Source organism: Lampris incognitus, chromosome 14 (genome assembly GCF_029633865.1).
Source record: "Lampris incognitus isolate fLamInc1 chromosome 14, fLamInc1.hap2, whole genome shotgun sequence".
Lineage (NCBI taxonomy): Eukaryota > Metazoa > Chordata > Actinopteri > Lampriformes > Lampridae > Lampris > Lampris incognitus.
The window spans coordinates 30,342,761-30,357,360 of record NC_079224.1 but is presented as its reverse complement, the minus strand read 5'-3'; the positions used below and the strand labels follow the sequence as shown (position 1 = coordinate 30,357,360).

Genomic DNA, 14,600 nt, shown 5'->3' with positions numbered 1-14,600 from the left:
TATCACTATATCCCAAATTAGGCCTTCAGAGTCTCTTACTTGACTTGTGCTTAGAATTGTTTCACAAAGCGTAGGTTTTAAAGTGTTTGCATGAAGCGTTTTACTTTCACTATCCGTTACCACGTTGTCTATCGTGGCCACTCGACATCTATTGCACGCCTGTCCATCCGAGAAGAGGAATCCCTCCTCTTGATCCTCTTCCAGAGGTTTCCCTCATGTTTTCCAGTGTGGGGGGTTTTCCACATCCCAAAGCGGGGACTAAATATAGGAGGTGCTGTTTGCTGTCTGTATCTGTCCGTTTTCACTGTGGGAAAATAAAGCCCCTAGATACGGTTACTGTTACTGAGGGACATATAAATCCACTTGAACCGACTTGACATTCTGGTTTAAAAAAAAAAGGAACACGTGTCAGAATTGAGTCCTACACAGTAAACTCCTGCAGAGGGAGACATAGTCTTTGTATATGCTACGGCATTCATGGCTCGAGAGCTTCAACTTTGTGCTGTAGTTATAGCACTTATGCCCAAAAGCTAAGTTTAAAAAAGCCAATTAAAGGAATGCTTAACAAAATGGATCAATACGAAAATACTCGAGCTATTTAATCCAATTTCTGGGCTCAATATTCAGTGGAAAAGAAAACGGTACTCGTTTTAGGTATACACTCTCTGACTAGTTTGTTATACTGAACTTGTCAGTCCTTAAAGCAACGATGTTTCTCTAAAGAAGAACCACAAAGGAAGGTTTCTTTGCATCATTAAGAATATGTGTGAATGAGGAAGTGAAAATGGGAATATTTCTTAAATAAATCAGATCCTTGATTATATTATCAGGATATACAGATGGGTGACAAAAGAAAAACCTGAATGCTTGACCCCTACAGTGAGGGGGTCCAGAGGCTCTGTTATGCTGTGGGGGGCATTTTCCTGGCATGGTTTGGGTCCACTTGTCCCCTTAGAGGGAAGGGTCACTGCAAATCAATACAAAGTTATTCTGAGTGATCACCTTTATCCTATGATGACACATTTCTATCCTGATGGGAGTGGTTTCTTCCAAGATGACAATGCCCCCATCCACAGGGCACAAGGGGTCACTGAATGGTTTGATGAGGATGAAAATGATGTAAATCACATGCTATGGCCTTCACAGCCACCAGATCTCAACCCAACTGAACACCTATGGGAGATTTTGAACCAACGTGTTAGACAGCGCTCTCCACCACCATTGTCAAAACACCAAATGAGGGAATATCTTTTGGAAGAATGGTATTTTATCCCTCTGGTCCAGTGCTGCATAAGAATATGTTCAGTGACGCGTTGTACATCTACCTAATATCTATTGCCTTGTGGAACGGCTTCCAGCAGGAAACGGTGGCACTATACCTCATCAAGGAGAAGCAATGCAATCTGTGTCACATCACAAGTTCCCTTGGTTTGCATGTAGGCGTTATCACACCCACCTACATAAAGTTGACTGTCTGCACATATGTTGGGGTTGTGGTAACCGCATGAGGGAAATTAGCTCCAAATACTATGAAGGGATACCATGTACATATCTATGCAATACAGCTAAATGAAAACGTAACAGTATATGAAAGAATGATCAAGCTACTCACCCCCCCTTTTTCCCTCCCCAGTTCTATCCGGCCGATTACCCCACTCTTCCGAGCCGTCCCGGTCGCTGCTCCACCCCCTCTGTTGATCCGGGGAGGGCTGCAGACTACCTCCGATACAGGTGGAGTCGCCAGGCGCTGCTTTTCACCTGACAGTGAGGAGTACCGCCAGGGGGACGTAACGCGTGGGAGGATCACACTACTCCCCCCTGAACAGGCGCTCCGACCGAGCAGAGGAGGCGCTAGTGCAGCGACCAGACACCTACCCACATCCGGCTTCCCATCCGCAGACACGGCCAACTGTGTGTGTAGGGACGCCCGACCAAGCCGGAGGTAACACTGGGATTCGAACCGGCAATCCCAGTGTTGGTAGGCGACAGAATAGACCGCTACGCTACCCGGATGCCCCCAAGCTACTCATTTTAAATGAAAAAAAGCTTTTATTATAGCCAGGCGTACATGAATGAGCACCTGAGTGTACACGTCCTCTGCTGTAGTACTGAGGGTTTATCCCGCGCTTCCTCCGCCTGTATGCTGGCAAATGGAAGGTTGAAGCGTCTGATTCATTTCTGATTAGTCACTGGTTGTGCAAGTGAGGAGAGATGCAGGTTTAGTAAAAATGCTGGACTTTGAATATATTCTGTACTAAGGCTGGGCAATAATCCAAAAGTATAGTTTTTCCTCTTTCAATAGAATTGTATAGTATCGGATATTGTCATATCGTGATACATGATATAGTTGTCTAACTTAATGACGATAATCTAACAATGTAGTACTGAAATTTTTCACAAAATGAGGTCTGAAATATTTCAGGGAGCGTCATTTGAAAACTAGTTTGATCAAACAGTTTGATCAAACAGTTCAGTGTGACGAATCCTCTGTTGGATTCTTAAACATGGTATCGTGCAAAACTTCCTACGGTTATTGTTGTAGCGAATTGTGTGTGTGTGGGGGGCAACCGGGACGCGAACCCGCGTCTGTCACACCACGGGCGACTATGTTAACCAGTCGACTAAAGGGTCCGACCCGTTAGCCAAGGGCTAGCGAGAGTCTATTCATCCTTGATCGTTACACTAACCCCCTCGTTCGGGAAGCACGTCCCCCGCGCTTCAGCATATACCAGCACCCTCACGCGTCTGGGCGCACGCGCTTCCGATGGCTTCACGGTCTCACCATCCCACCTCTGACACCTACTACTACTTTCGGCTGCTCCCGTTAGGGGTGACCACAGCGGATCATCCGTTTCCATTTCTTCCTGTCTTCTGCATCTTCCTCTGTCACACCAGCCACCTGCATGTCTTCCCTCACCACATCCATAAACCTCCTCTTTGGCCTTCCTCTTTTCCTCTTCCCTGGTAGCTCCATATTCAGCATCCTTCTCCCAATATACCCAGCATCTCTCCTCCACACATGTCCAAGTCATCTCAATCTTGCCTCTCTTGCTTTGTCTCCAAACCGTCCAACCTGGGCTGTCCCTCTGATATAATCATTCCTAATCCTGTCCTTCTTCGTCACTCCCAGTGAAAATCTTAGCATCTTCAACTCTGCCACCTCCAGCTCCGCCGCCTGTCTTTTCACCAGTGCCACTGTCTCCAAACCATATAACATAGCTGGTCTCACAACCATCCTGTAAACCTTCCCTTTAACTCTTGCTGGTACCCTTCTGTGGCAAATTACTCCTGACACTCTTCTCCACCCACTCCACCTTGCCTGCACTCTCTTCGTCACCTCTCTCCTGAACTCCACGTTACTTTGGACAGTTGACCCCAAGTATTTAAACTCATATGCCTTCATCACCTCCACTCCTTGCATCCTGACCATTCCACTGTCCTCCCTCTCATTCATGCATAGGTATTCCGTCTTGCTCCTACTGACTTTCATTCCTCTTCTTTCCAGTGCATACCTCCACCTCTCCAGACTGTCCTCAACCTGCACCCTACTCTAGCTACAGATCACGATGTCATCCGTGAACATCATCGCCCATTGAGACTCCTGCCTGATCTTGTCTGTCAACCTGTCCATCACAATTGCAAACAAGAAAGGGCTCAGAGCTGATCCCTGATGTAATCCCACCCCCACCTTGAACCCATCTGTCATTCCAACCGCACACCTCACCATTGTCACACTTCCCTCATACATATCCTGCACCACTCCTACATACTTCTCTGCAACTCCCGACTTCCTCATACAAAATCACACCTCCTGTCTCGGCACCCTGTCGTACGCTTTCTCTAAATCTACAGACACAATGTAACTCCTTCTGGCCTTCTCTATACTTCTCAATCAACATTCTCAAAGCAAACATTGCATCTGTGGTGCTCTTTCATGGCATGAAACCATACTGCTGCTTGCTAATCGTCACCTCTCCTCTTAACCTAGCTTCTATTACTCTTTCCCATATCTTCATGCTGTGGCTGATCAACTTCATACCTCTGTAGTTGCTACAGTTCTGCACATCGCCCTTATTCTTGAAAATTGGTACCAGCAGACTTCTTCTCCCCTCCTCGGGCATCCTCTCACTTTCCAAGATTGTGTTAAACAATCTAGTTAAAAACTCCACTGCCATCTCTCCTAAACATCTCCATGCCTCCACAGCTATGACATCAGGATCAACTGCCTTTCCACTCTTCATCCTCTTCATAGCCGCCCTCACTTCCTCCTTGCTAATCCACTGAACTTCCTGATTCACGATCCCTACATCATCCAACCTTCTCTCTCTCTCATTTTCTTCATTAATCAGCCCCACAAAGTACTCATTCCACCTTCTCAGCACACTCTCCTTGCTTGTCAGCACATTTCCATCTCTATCCTTGATCACCGTAACTTGATGTACATCCTTTGCATCTCGGTCCCTCTGTCTAGCCAATCGGTACAAGTCCTTTTCTCCTTCCTTAGTGTCTAACCCGTCATACAACTCACCATACGCCTTTTCCTCTCTCTTTGCTTTACGCTGCGTCTCCTTGTCCTTCTGTCTACTTTCATCTCTCTAACTATCCCACTTCTTCTTTGTCAACCTCTTCCTCTGTATAATTTGCTGTACTTCCTCATTCCACCACCAAGTCTCCTTGTCTTCCTTCCTCTGTCCTGATGACACACCATGTACCTTCCTAGCTGTCTCACTCACTGTTTCTGCAGTGGTTGCCCAGCCATCCGGCAAAATTTCACTACCACCCAGTGCCTGTCTTAACTCCTGCCTGAACTCCACACAACAGTCTTCCTTCTTCAACTTCCACCATTTGATCTTCGGCTCTGCCTTCACTCGCTTCCTCTTCTTGGTCTCCAAAGTCATCCTACAGACCACCATCCGATGCTGCCTAGCTACGTTCTCCCCTGTCACCACCTTGCAGTCTCCAATCCCTTTTAGATCGCGCCTTCTACATAAGATATAGTCCACCTGTGTGCACTTTCTCCTGTACGTCACCCTGTGTTCCGCCCTCTTCTTGAAATATGTATTCACCACCGCCACTTCCATCCTTTTTGCAAAATCCACCACCATCTATCCTTCCACATTGCTCTCCTTGACACCATACCTACCCATCACCTCCTCATCACCTCTGTTCCCTTCACCAACATGTCCATTGAAGTCCACTCCAATCACCACTCTCCTCTTTGGATACCCTCTCCACCATGTCATCCAGCTCACTCCAGAATTCTTCTTTCTCCTCCATCTCACACCACATCTCACATCATATGCGCTGATAACATTCAGAAATACACCTTCGATTTCCAGCTTCATACTCATCACTCTGTCTGACACTCTCTTCACCTCCAGCACACTCTTGACATGCGCTTCCTTCAGAATTACCCCTACCCCATTTCTCCTCCCATTCGCACCATGGTAGAAGAGTTTGAACCCACCTCCGATACTCTTGGCCTTACTCCCCTTCCGCCTGCTCTCTTGCACACACAGTATGCCTACCTTTCTTCTTTCCATCATATCAGCCAGCTTTCTCTCTTTACCAGTCATAGTGCCAACATTCAAAGTTCTGACTCTCACCTCCACACTCCTACCTTTCCTCCTCTCTCGCTGCCTCTGGACATGCCCCCCCCCCCTTCTCCTGAGGATGCACAAGCCAGTGCATTCTTAGTGCCGGTACCAAGCCCAACAGTACCATAGTTTCCACTGGCACCCTGCTGGTTAACAGTACCGGTGGTGGTCGTTGGTAACCCGGGCCTCGACCTATTCAGTATGGAAATCTTATTTATGAGCCGCATATTTGATTTGGCAAAGATTTTACACCTGATGCCCTTCCTGACGCAACCCTCCCCATTTATCCGGGCTTGGTACCGGCACTAAGAATGCACTGGCTTGTGCATCCTCAGTGGCTGCATGGGTTATCCCACCTCTGACACCAGTGTAGCGAATTCGGGGGGCAGCTGGAAACCGCCGCAGCCGGGACGCGAACCCAGGTCTCCCGCACCATGGGCGTTAACCAGTCAACTAAAGGGTCCGACCCATTAGCCAAGAGCTAGCGAGTCGACGTATCTGTGATCGTTACAATATTATCCATATTTCCTAGCACTATTCTGGACCTGCACCTCTGATTTAAGGTAGCACTCGTGTTATACCAGTGTTTCCATTGAGAGATATGCTGTCACAGGGAAGATGCATTAGCGCCTATCGAGGAAGTAGGGATGTTTATCATCCTTGTATTCAATATGAAGTATTGAAAACAAAATGAAACACATGTAATCTTGCAATTTTCCTCCACATCTCTTGTGATAGTTATGTTACAATACTTTTTCGAAAATACTGACAAAAGAATGACAACTAACAACTAACAACTTTTTTTTGTATTATTTTTCTATTTCCACTCTAAATCATCCGTGGAACAAAGCAAGTTTCAACCCAAACAAAAAGACAGAAAAATATGTTTACTGTGTCTTCTTAGGATGACACATTTTGCAAGGCGTCAAGCTGACTGACCTTCAGGACCTGCTGGTTTTCTATCTGCAGTGTCACTAGTTATAGTGACTACCTGCTGTTTCAGGTCTAAAATCGCCCTGTTTAGATGACTAGGATAACTGAATACTCAGGCAACACCGCCCAAATGATGAGCCTTTTATGAAATATGATAGAAAAAAATCCATGTTTACGAACCCCATTTCAGCTGATTTGCTTTCATTAATTCGCCTACTAACTTTTGGAGTACATCTTTTGGAGGAAGTCCACTACGTTTTTTTCTACTCGTCGTCGCCATGCTTGCATCAATACTCTTACACACATTCTTTTAAAAAAAACGTCCACAGAATATTCATATTCCCTCCCCAGTTCCCCCTGGACAGGCGCCTCGACCAACCAGAGGAGGCGCTAGCGCAGCCACCAGGACATACCCACATCCGGCTTCCCACCCGACGCCCGACCAAACCGGAGGTAACACGAGGATTGAAACCGGCGATCCCGTGTTGGTAGGCAACAGAATAGACCGCCACGCTACCGGACGCCCAGTTTCCCCCCCTTTTTTTTTTGTTGCGTTTAATTTCCAAAATAACGCTCTCTCTTTATCGTCTGGAAATGTGAGACCAGCATCTATAAGCCACCCACACTAGTGACGCCATTTCCCCTCCACATAAAGGCACGGCTGAAGAAAAGTGAAAGCTGGCAGCAAATGTTCCATTCTGGAAATCCCATTACAGTGTTATTATGGTCTTTTCAGGCGGTAAGCGACACTCCGTCTGAATCCGCGGGGTCACAATGCGCTCCTCATGTGAATAGGCAGACAGGCGCTCCGTGAATAAACGCCAGGCACTATACGTGTGGTAACCATGGAAACGGCTTCTGCGCACTACCGCGCCCCTGCTAGTACAACTGTATTTTCTTTATAGACTAGAGCAACATATTGTAACGACCATGAATGAGTAGACATGTTAGCCCGTTGGCTAACGGGTCGGGTCCTTCAGTTGACTGGTTAGCGCAGTCGCTCCGGGTTCGCGTCCTGGCTGCGGCGGTTCTCGGCTGCCCCCTGAATTTGCTACATTGGTGTCAGAAGTGAGATGGTGAGACCGTAAGGCCATCGGAAGCATGCTGGAGCGCGGGGTTGCGCTTCCCGAAAGAGGGGGGGTAGTGTAACGACCACGGATGACTAGACTTGGAAGCCCTTGGCTAATGGGTTGGACCCTTTAGTTGACTGGTTAGCGTAGTCGCCCGTGGTGCGGGAGGCCCGGGTTCGCGTCCCGGTTGCGGCAGTGCCTGGCTGCCCCCTGAATTCGTTGCAATAATAAAATCTATTCTCTAGAGATATTGAAAGAACATAACTAACTCATACACGGTAAGGATCAGTCTCTCGTCCATTTTGTGGGGTGACACTGCGCACCGCGTAGAAAAAGGTTCAAGATAATTCAATCTCTGGCGTCTGCATGAGACTAGCACGACCACGACAGTTTCACAGGATTTCGCGCCTCCTTACCTGCCCCACTCGCCTCACATTGAAAATGAATCGCTCCCTGTCTGAGATGACCATTACTCTCATCTTTGCGAGGGCGAAACATATATGCAGGTCATGAAGCTGCACTGGGGCCTACAACAGTTTAGTGGCCGCACGCGCAGACCCCTCCTCATCTCACCACTATCGTAGTGTAACGTGCATGGATAAGTAGACACGTTGGTCCTTGACTTACCGGTCGGACCCTTTAGTTGACTGGTTAACGTTGTCGCTTGCAGAGTGGGAGACACGGGTTCGCGTCCCGACTGTGGCGACGGTCTCCCAGAGTGTCCCCCAAATTCGCTATATTGGTATCAGAAGTGGGATGGTAAAACCGTGAGGTCATCAGAAGCGCGTGCGCCCAGAAGCGTGAGAGAGCTGATATGCTGAAGCGGGGGGACGCGCTTCCCGAAGGAGGGGTGTAGAGTAACGTGCATGGATAAGTAGACACGTTGGTCCTTGACTAACGGGTCGGACCCTTTAGTCGACTGGTTAACGTCGTCGCTTAAGGAGCGGGAGACACGGGTTCGCGTCCCGGGTGTGGCGGTTCCCGGACTGCCCCCCGAATTTGCTACAGTATCAAAGCTCTCGAGCCCTGACTCTACGGTGCACGGGGTATGTTCGAAACTGTGCAGTGTGCCCGCGCATATATGGACATGCGTACTGCTGTGTAGCAAAGTCCACACAGAGTTACCTAGCTGGCGAAGCGTCAAGACTTAACACCTTGCTATTGTAACGGGGGCAGTCCTATGCAGTTCTATGCTGGTCAGCCTGCTGCATGCCCGTCACTCTCATCATTAGCTCTGCGTTGTGTTCTAGTTGGGTGGGGCCCCAGGTGTTGTGGGGGGCCCTCAGTCTCTCATCATCATCATCATCATCATGATCAAGGAAGGAGCGGGGACACACAGGACTCTATTTGGCCCACCTTGCCATTTATTTTGGTTTCAAACCCTTCGACAACCGTCCAGTCCTCCAGCGGGAGCGGTGTTTCTTACGGACGTGGGGGTCGAAGTTCAACCACTGCCCGGAGTCCACTCGTGTGCGTTAGAAGTAGAACCCGTCCAAGTATTTTATCCCACAGCTTGCAGTATCTTCTTACAGGGATACTCAAGGTTACGTTCTCCTCAACCAGCAAAACTGTCCCACGGTAAGAAACACGTGTGGCTCGGCTCGATTGCTGCTTGAGACTCCTCCCACAAAACAAAAATGGCCTCTCCCGCGTTCCCTCTTCCGTGTACCCACAAGACCTCTCTCTTAAAGCGACAGTACAGGTACATGACGGTCGTTATAAAACATACATTAAAGTAAATAATGACATAAAATAAAATGTAGTAAACACAAATAACAGCACACAGACAGGATTTGGTGATATTTCATACTCAACCAAAATAAAATAAAAACATTAATTTTAACCTGGTTACACTATGTGGCTCCTCTTCTACAGCACGGCGGTCTGTTTTCCTAGTTTCTTTTTAGGCGTCATTGTGCGGTGCTCTTGGTCGTTTTAAAGCTGCGTGCTTTGTGTTGTCTGACTGTGATGGGCAGGCCGGGGCCCACTTTGACCATCCTGCATTGGGGCCCGACGCTGACTCGTTACGCTGCTGCATGTGTGGCTGTTCTTCTGAACAGACTGCATTGATGCCGTGCATGTAACCAAGCCCCCTGCAGAGCTTTAAAAGTGACGTGGTCCAAAGCCCCGTTGCTGTGGAAATGACTGACTGTTGCTCATGGCGGCGAGGAGAAAACAGAGTTTTTTGTTTTTTTTTGCGGGAATGAAGCCTCCCTTTTTTAGCCACACGTATATTATTATCATAGTGATAATAGTATTAAGGTTTTGGTGACCTAGATTTGCTATAGATATTGGCTATTACATAAAAACAGTGTTTGGGTGTTGATCACAAACACTTCTGCATTGGTTGTTGTTGTTTTGTGTTTTTTTTTCTTCAGAGGACTTAGTCTCATGATTTGGCCAACAAAAACAAACAAATAAATCCCAATGTCCCAGTGTATACGGGACACTGTGCTGTAGGAGATGCCGTCCGTCGGATGAGACGTTAAACTGAGGTCCTGAGTCATTGTGGGCATAAAGATCCCATGGTACTGATAAAGAGTAGGGTGTCCTCTGGTGTCCTGGCAAAATTGCCAACCTAGTTCTCTCCATCTGGCCACCTAATCATCCCTCCATGTAATTGGCTCAATGATTCCTCCCTCTCCACCTCAGGCTGATGTGTGGTGAGCGTTCTGGTGCAAAATGGCTGCCGTGCATCACCCAGGTGGGTGCTACACATTGGGGGTGGTTGATGTGAGTTTCTCCCCTTCAGTATGAAGCGCTTTGGGTGTCTAGATAAAGTGCTGTATAAATGTAATCCATTATTTATTTATTTGTTTTAATTTTTTTATTGTGGGCCGGTGAGGGACGACCTCACACAAATCTCTTATCTCTGTTGGAAATGTGTTACTCTGCCAGTTTTAAATGCCAGTGATACTGATAATCATGTATGCTGCCAGCAGATTCGGCCTTGGTGGATATCACAGACTCTACCGGGGTGGCTCTTGTTATCAAACAGTAAGTAGAGTAGTAATGATGTCGTCTACAAAGCCTATCTGCGTCATTCTCACCCCTCACTGTCGGGGGGGGGGGGGCAAGGAGGGAGGGCACTTACACCTAATTTCAAGATGCCCTACATTTGGGGAGAGTGGCCTCCAGAAGAGAAAAGTCGTCCGTGATGGGCGTGAATGACGTTGAGGCAATGACTTTGTGTGTGCGTCACTGGATGCACACAATAAAGTCTCCAAAGTTCCCGTGTTTACAGTAGTTAGAGAATTGTCTCAACTGGAAGTGGCTTATGATTCCCGTCGGTTATTCGCCCTTACATTTTTCTGATAATATGAAATGAGGAGTTTAAAGGCCATTTTAAAGGCCAGTGGGAGGGTTTTTCTTTTTCTTCAGGATAAAATACAGTTGTTTCACGTTTTGCCCTATGAATTTCAGCTGCGTTTGATATTTTAGAATAAAAAAAGACACATTTCGGTGAATCAAACATTGCTTTTGTCTTTCATTATCAGTGCAACTAAAGTAAGCCAAACTGAACAGAACTTTAAGTGATTGCAACATATTTGCTATTTTAAAATACTTTAAAGTCAAGCTGCTGTAATAAAAAAAGAATAATCTATGAATATACAGATTATAAGGAGGCAATTGTGTCGCCGTGAAAATGAACGAATGTTTCACCCTGAGCCTCAGCATATATATTTCACAATTCAAGAGTCATAATTCAAATATTCCGAAAACTAGAGCTACTTCAATCACATTTTATTTATTCATTTATTTATTTTCCCTCCTTTTCGCTCAATTGTGTTTGGTCAATTACCCCTCTCTTCCGAGCCGTCCTGGTCGCTGCTCCACCCCCTCTGCCAATCCGGGGAGGGCTGCAGACTACCACATGCCTCCTCCAATACACGTGGAGTCGCCAGCCGCTTCTTTTCACCTGACAGTGAGGAGTTTCACCAGGGGGACGTAGCACGTGGGAGGATCACGCCATTCCCCTCAGTTCCCCCCTCCCCCGGAACAAGCGCCCCGACCGACCAGAGGAGGCGCTAGTGCAGCGACCATGACATACCCACATCCGGCTCCCCACCCACAGACATGGCCAATTGTGTCTGTAGGGACGCTCGACCAAGCCGGAGGTAACACGGAGATTCAATCCGGCGATCCCCGTGTTGGTAGGCAACGGAATAGACCGCTACGCCACCCGGATGCCCCGTTGTTATTCTATGTTAAGTACTGAGAGAGAAACTGGAGTCAAATTCCATGTGCAAACCTACATGGCCAATAAGCATGATTCTGGTTCTGATTCTAAAAGGCCTCTGGGTTGGTCTGGGTGAATGAGAATATGAGTGCATGTGTGACTGCAGCCTGGGTGTCTTAATGTATACATGTGCTACCAGCTATTATGGATACACATGCTTGGCATGGGACAAACCAGATTTCTCGCCTGCCCTCTACACATTGCTTCGGTTGGAAGCGAAGGGAAGGTGGCCAAAACCGGCCAAGACTGGCAGGTCTTCCTTCCATCTGGTGTTCCGCTGCCTTTACGTATGGATCACACTCAAGACACAGGGCCCTCCTGTCATTTCAGAAAACACTAGAAAATGTGTCCTTCGAAGTCCTGCGGATGAAGACTTCTTTTACGTATGCGCCCTATTCTTTTTGTTAACAGCTATGTTTTCACCATAAACAATCAGATTTTTTCAATCTCCCAATGGGAAGACGAACACTCAGAACGTTTGGTCTGTATGTCTTGGACGTGAAAACTATTCTTTTTTTTTTAGTGGAAAAAAACAAAGACAAGGGAGGAGAGACCTAAACATCTCATTTGCAGCTGGATGAGGCATAATGTTTTGGAGGGTATAGCACAAAACAAAAAAGCATTAGGTAATTTCATGTATGAAGCCAGGCTCTACTGCACAGTGTTCACATGTCTGGAAGTGCACTTGCAGGTGACGTATTACGCCGGTAACTAAACATCCTGAGCTGAAAATTTACAAACGATAATAGAAACTTTAGGTTCTTTAATGTCCACAAATTGGTGCAGAGCAGAAACAGCTGTGTGTGAAGTGGGGACACGTGTCTTAATGAGGGCCACTGATTGGTTAAAAATACGCTGTTCCTTAACCTGGTTTTATTGGTTTAAGTTGCCCGAAGTCTCCTCCTGGATTAAATTTATTCAGATCTGTGAAGAGCAGGATGGGAGGGGTCAGCAATGACCCTGCCTGTGAGTTTCCTATAGAGGTGCTGGGAAGCAGAACGCTTTCGACTGATGGTCTTCTCCACCAACCAGATAATGGGCTGAAGTCTGGCTCTGTCCAATGAGATGGCTGACCCAATTCAAACACGGAACATATGGATGCCTAATACTAAGGTAACTTGTAACAAGTGGAAAAACCGAGAAAAAATAACACAAAAGATAGATGAGATAAGATGTGGAATTAAAACTGGATTCTGGAGCCAGTAATTTGCGAAAAATGAACAAACGTCCAAGGTGTTTTCTAATTTACTGATCATTTTAGGTATGGCTTGTTTGAAGTCACGTGATTCTGACGACGCGCGAGATTCAGATGGAGGGCCGGAAGTGAAAAGCGGAACGGACGAGGTGGGTACAAACACCAAAAAGCAAAGAAAACAACTTTAGCGAAACAAAGTAAGGAAACAGTTAAGCTACATAAACATGGCCACATGAAATTACTTTACCTTTGACGACGTGGTCACTGCACACACGCGCATTATCCGACTCCGCTCCTCCCGACGGCAGACGGCGGTTCGCACGCCATTTTTTTCCGACGTTTTCTGTCAATTTCTCGTATTTCCACCCCTCGTGAACAAAAGCTTTCGGTTCCTCGATAAACACTCCTCGTAGTTTCTCGGTTTAATCGACGTGAGCAAGCGGCATTTTGAGAATTTGCGACAGTGCTTCCTGTGTAGAAAATCACTTCCTGCCCCCCCACTACAGTTCGCGCGTCATATGCAAACAAGCTATTGAGTAAGGAAAACAATATAAAGTTTGTATCCCTAAATATCTATGTGCAATGCCTATTCAATGCTCTGTAGGTCAACATTGTTAGCTACTGTTCAATTATTTGTGCAGTACTTCTGGGATATTAACGAGGTTACACCCAATCGATATAGGAAATGTTGTGACTGCAGCACAGCCTAATGATATTAACCTTCTATGTTCAGCATTTAACATGCATTGAAACTGTACACATCTGCCAAATGATATTTGCCTTGGTTATTTTTATTTGTAGTTTTAATGACATTAACAACTGCAACACATAAATAGGTCCATGCTGGTGAAATATAATTTAGATGTTTTGAGTTAAATAGTTTGTTACTATTGGATCTTTCATCATGTAATGCTGCCTTGTCTGTGTGGCATCCTTTCCCTGCGTGGCACGGCTCTGCATGGAGCAGGTGGTGAAATGTGTCACAGCAACACAGCGCATGAATTAACAGGGGCCAGTCTGTGGCGTAGGGAAGATGTTAGTCACTCGCCAATTTCCTGGTGCTGATGTATGGAGGCACATGTTGTCTGTCAGTGAGCCGGATGATCTTTTATTTTTGGACTGTCGTTGGGATCGCGGTGGGATGCATTGTCCGAGTGGACTTCATCTGTAACTCATGTCAGCTTCATGCTACAGGCCAAACCATCGTTTGACTCATGAAGAGTTTTGAGAGGGGGAAGTCAGTCATAGACTTAACGGAGGGCCAACTTGCTTTTTGTTACTTTTTACTCTTTTTTTTTTTTTTTGCTACTGATGCACCCTTCATGAAACAGAGTATGTACTGTATTAATTTTCTTTAATCTGAAAATGATAAAAGCACAGCCATAGTTTTTTGTCAAAATTTTTTTTTTTAATTTTCCCCTTTTTTCTTCCCAGTTGTATCCGGCCAAATACCCCACTCTTCCGAGCCGTCCTGGTCGCTGCTCCACCCCCTCTGCCGACCCGGGGAGGGCTGCAGACTACCACATGCCTCCTCCCATACATTTGGAGTCACCAGCCGCTTCTTT

General features: G+C 46.7%; 1 protein-coding gene across 1 annotated transcript in view; it reads right to left on the bottom strand.

Moving 5' to 3' along the window:
• Positions 1–13,351, bottom strand: part of clcn2a (chloride channel, voltage-sensitive 2a) — a 104,955-nt gene extending 91,604 nt beyond the window's left edge. The window contains exon 1 of the mRNA XM_056293120.1: positions 13,283–13,351. Within this exon, the coding sequence (XP_056149095.1) occupies positions 13,283–13,315 (33 nt within the window). The 5' untranslated portion in view covers positions 13,316–13,351. The remainder of the gene's footprint in view (positions 1–13,282) is intronic.
• Positions 13,352–14,600: the final 1,249 nt, after the last annotated feature.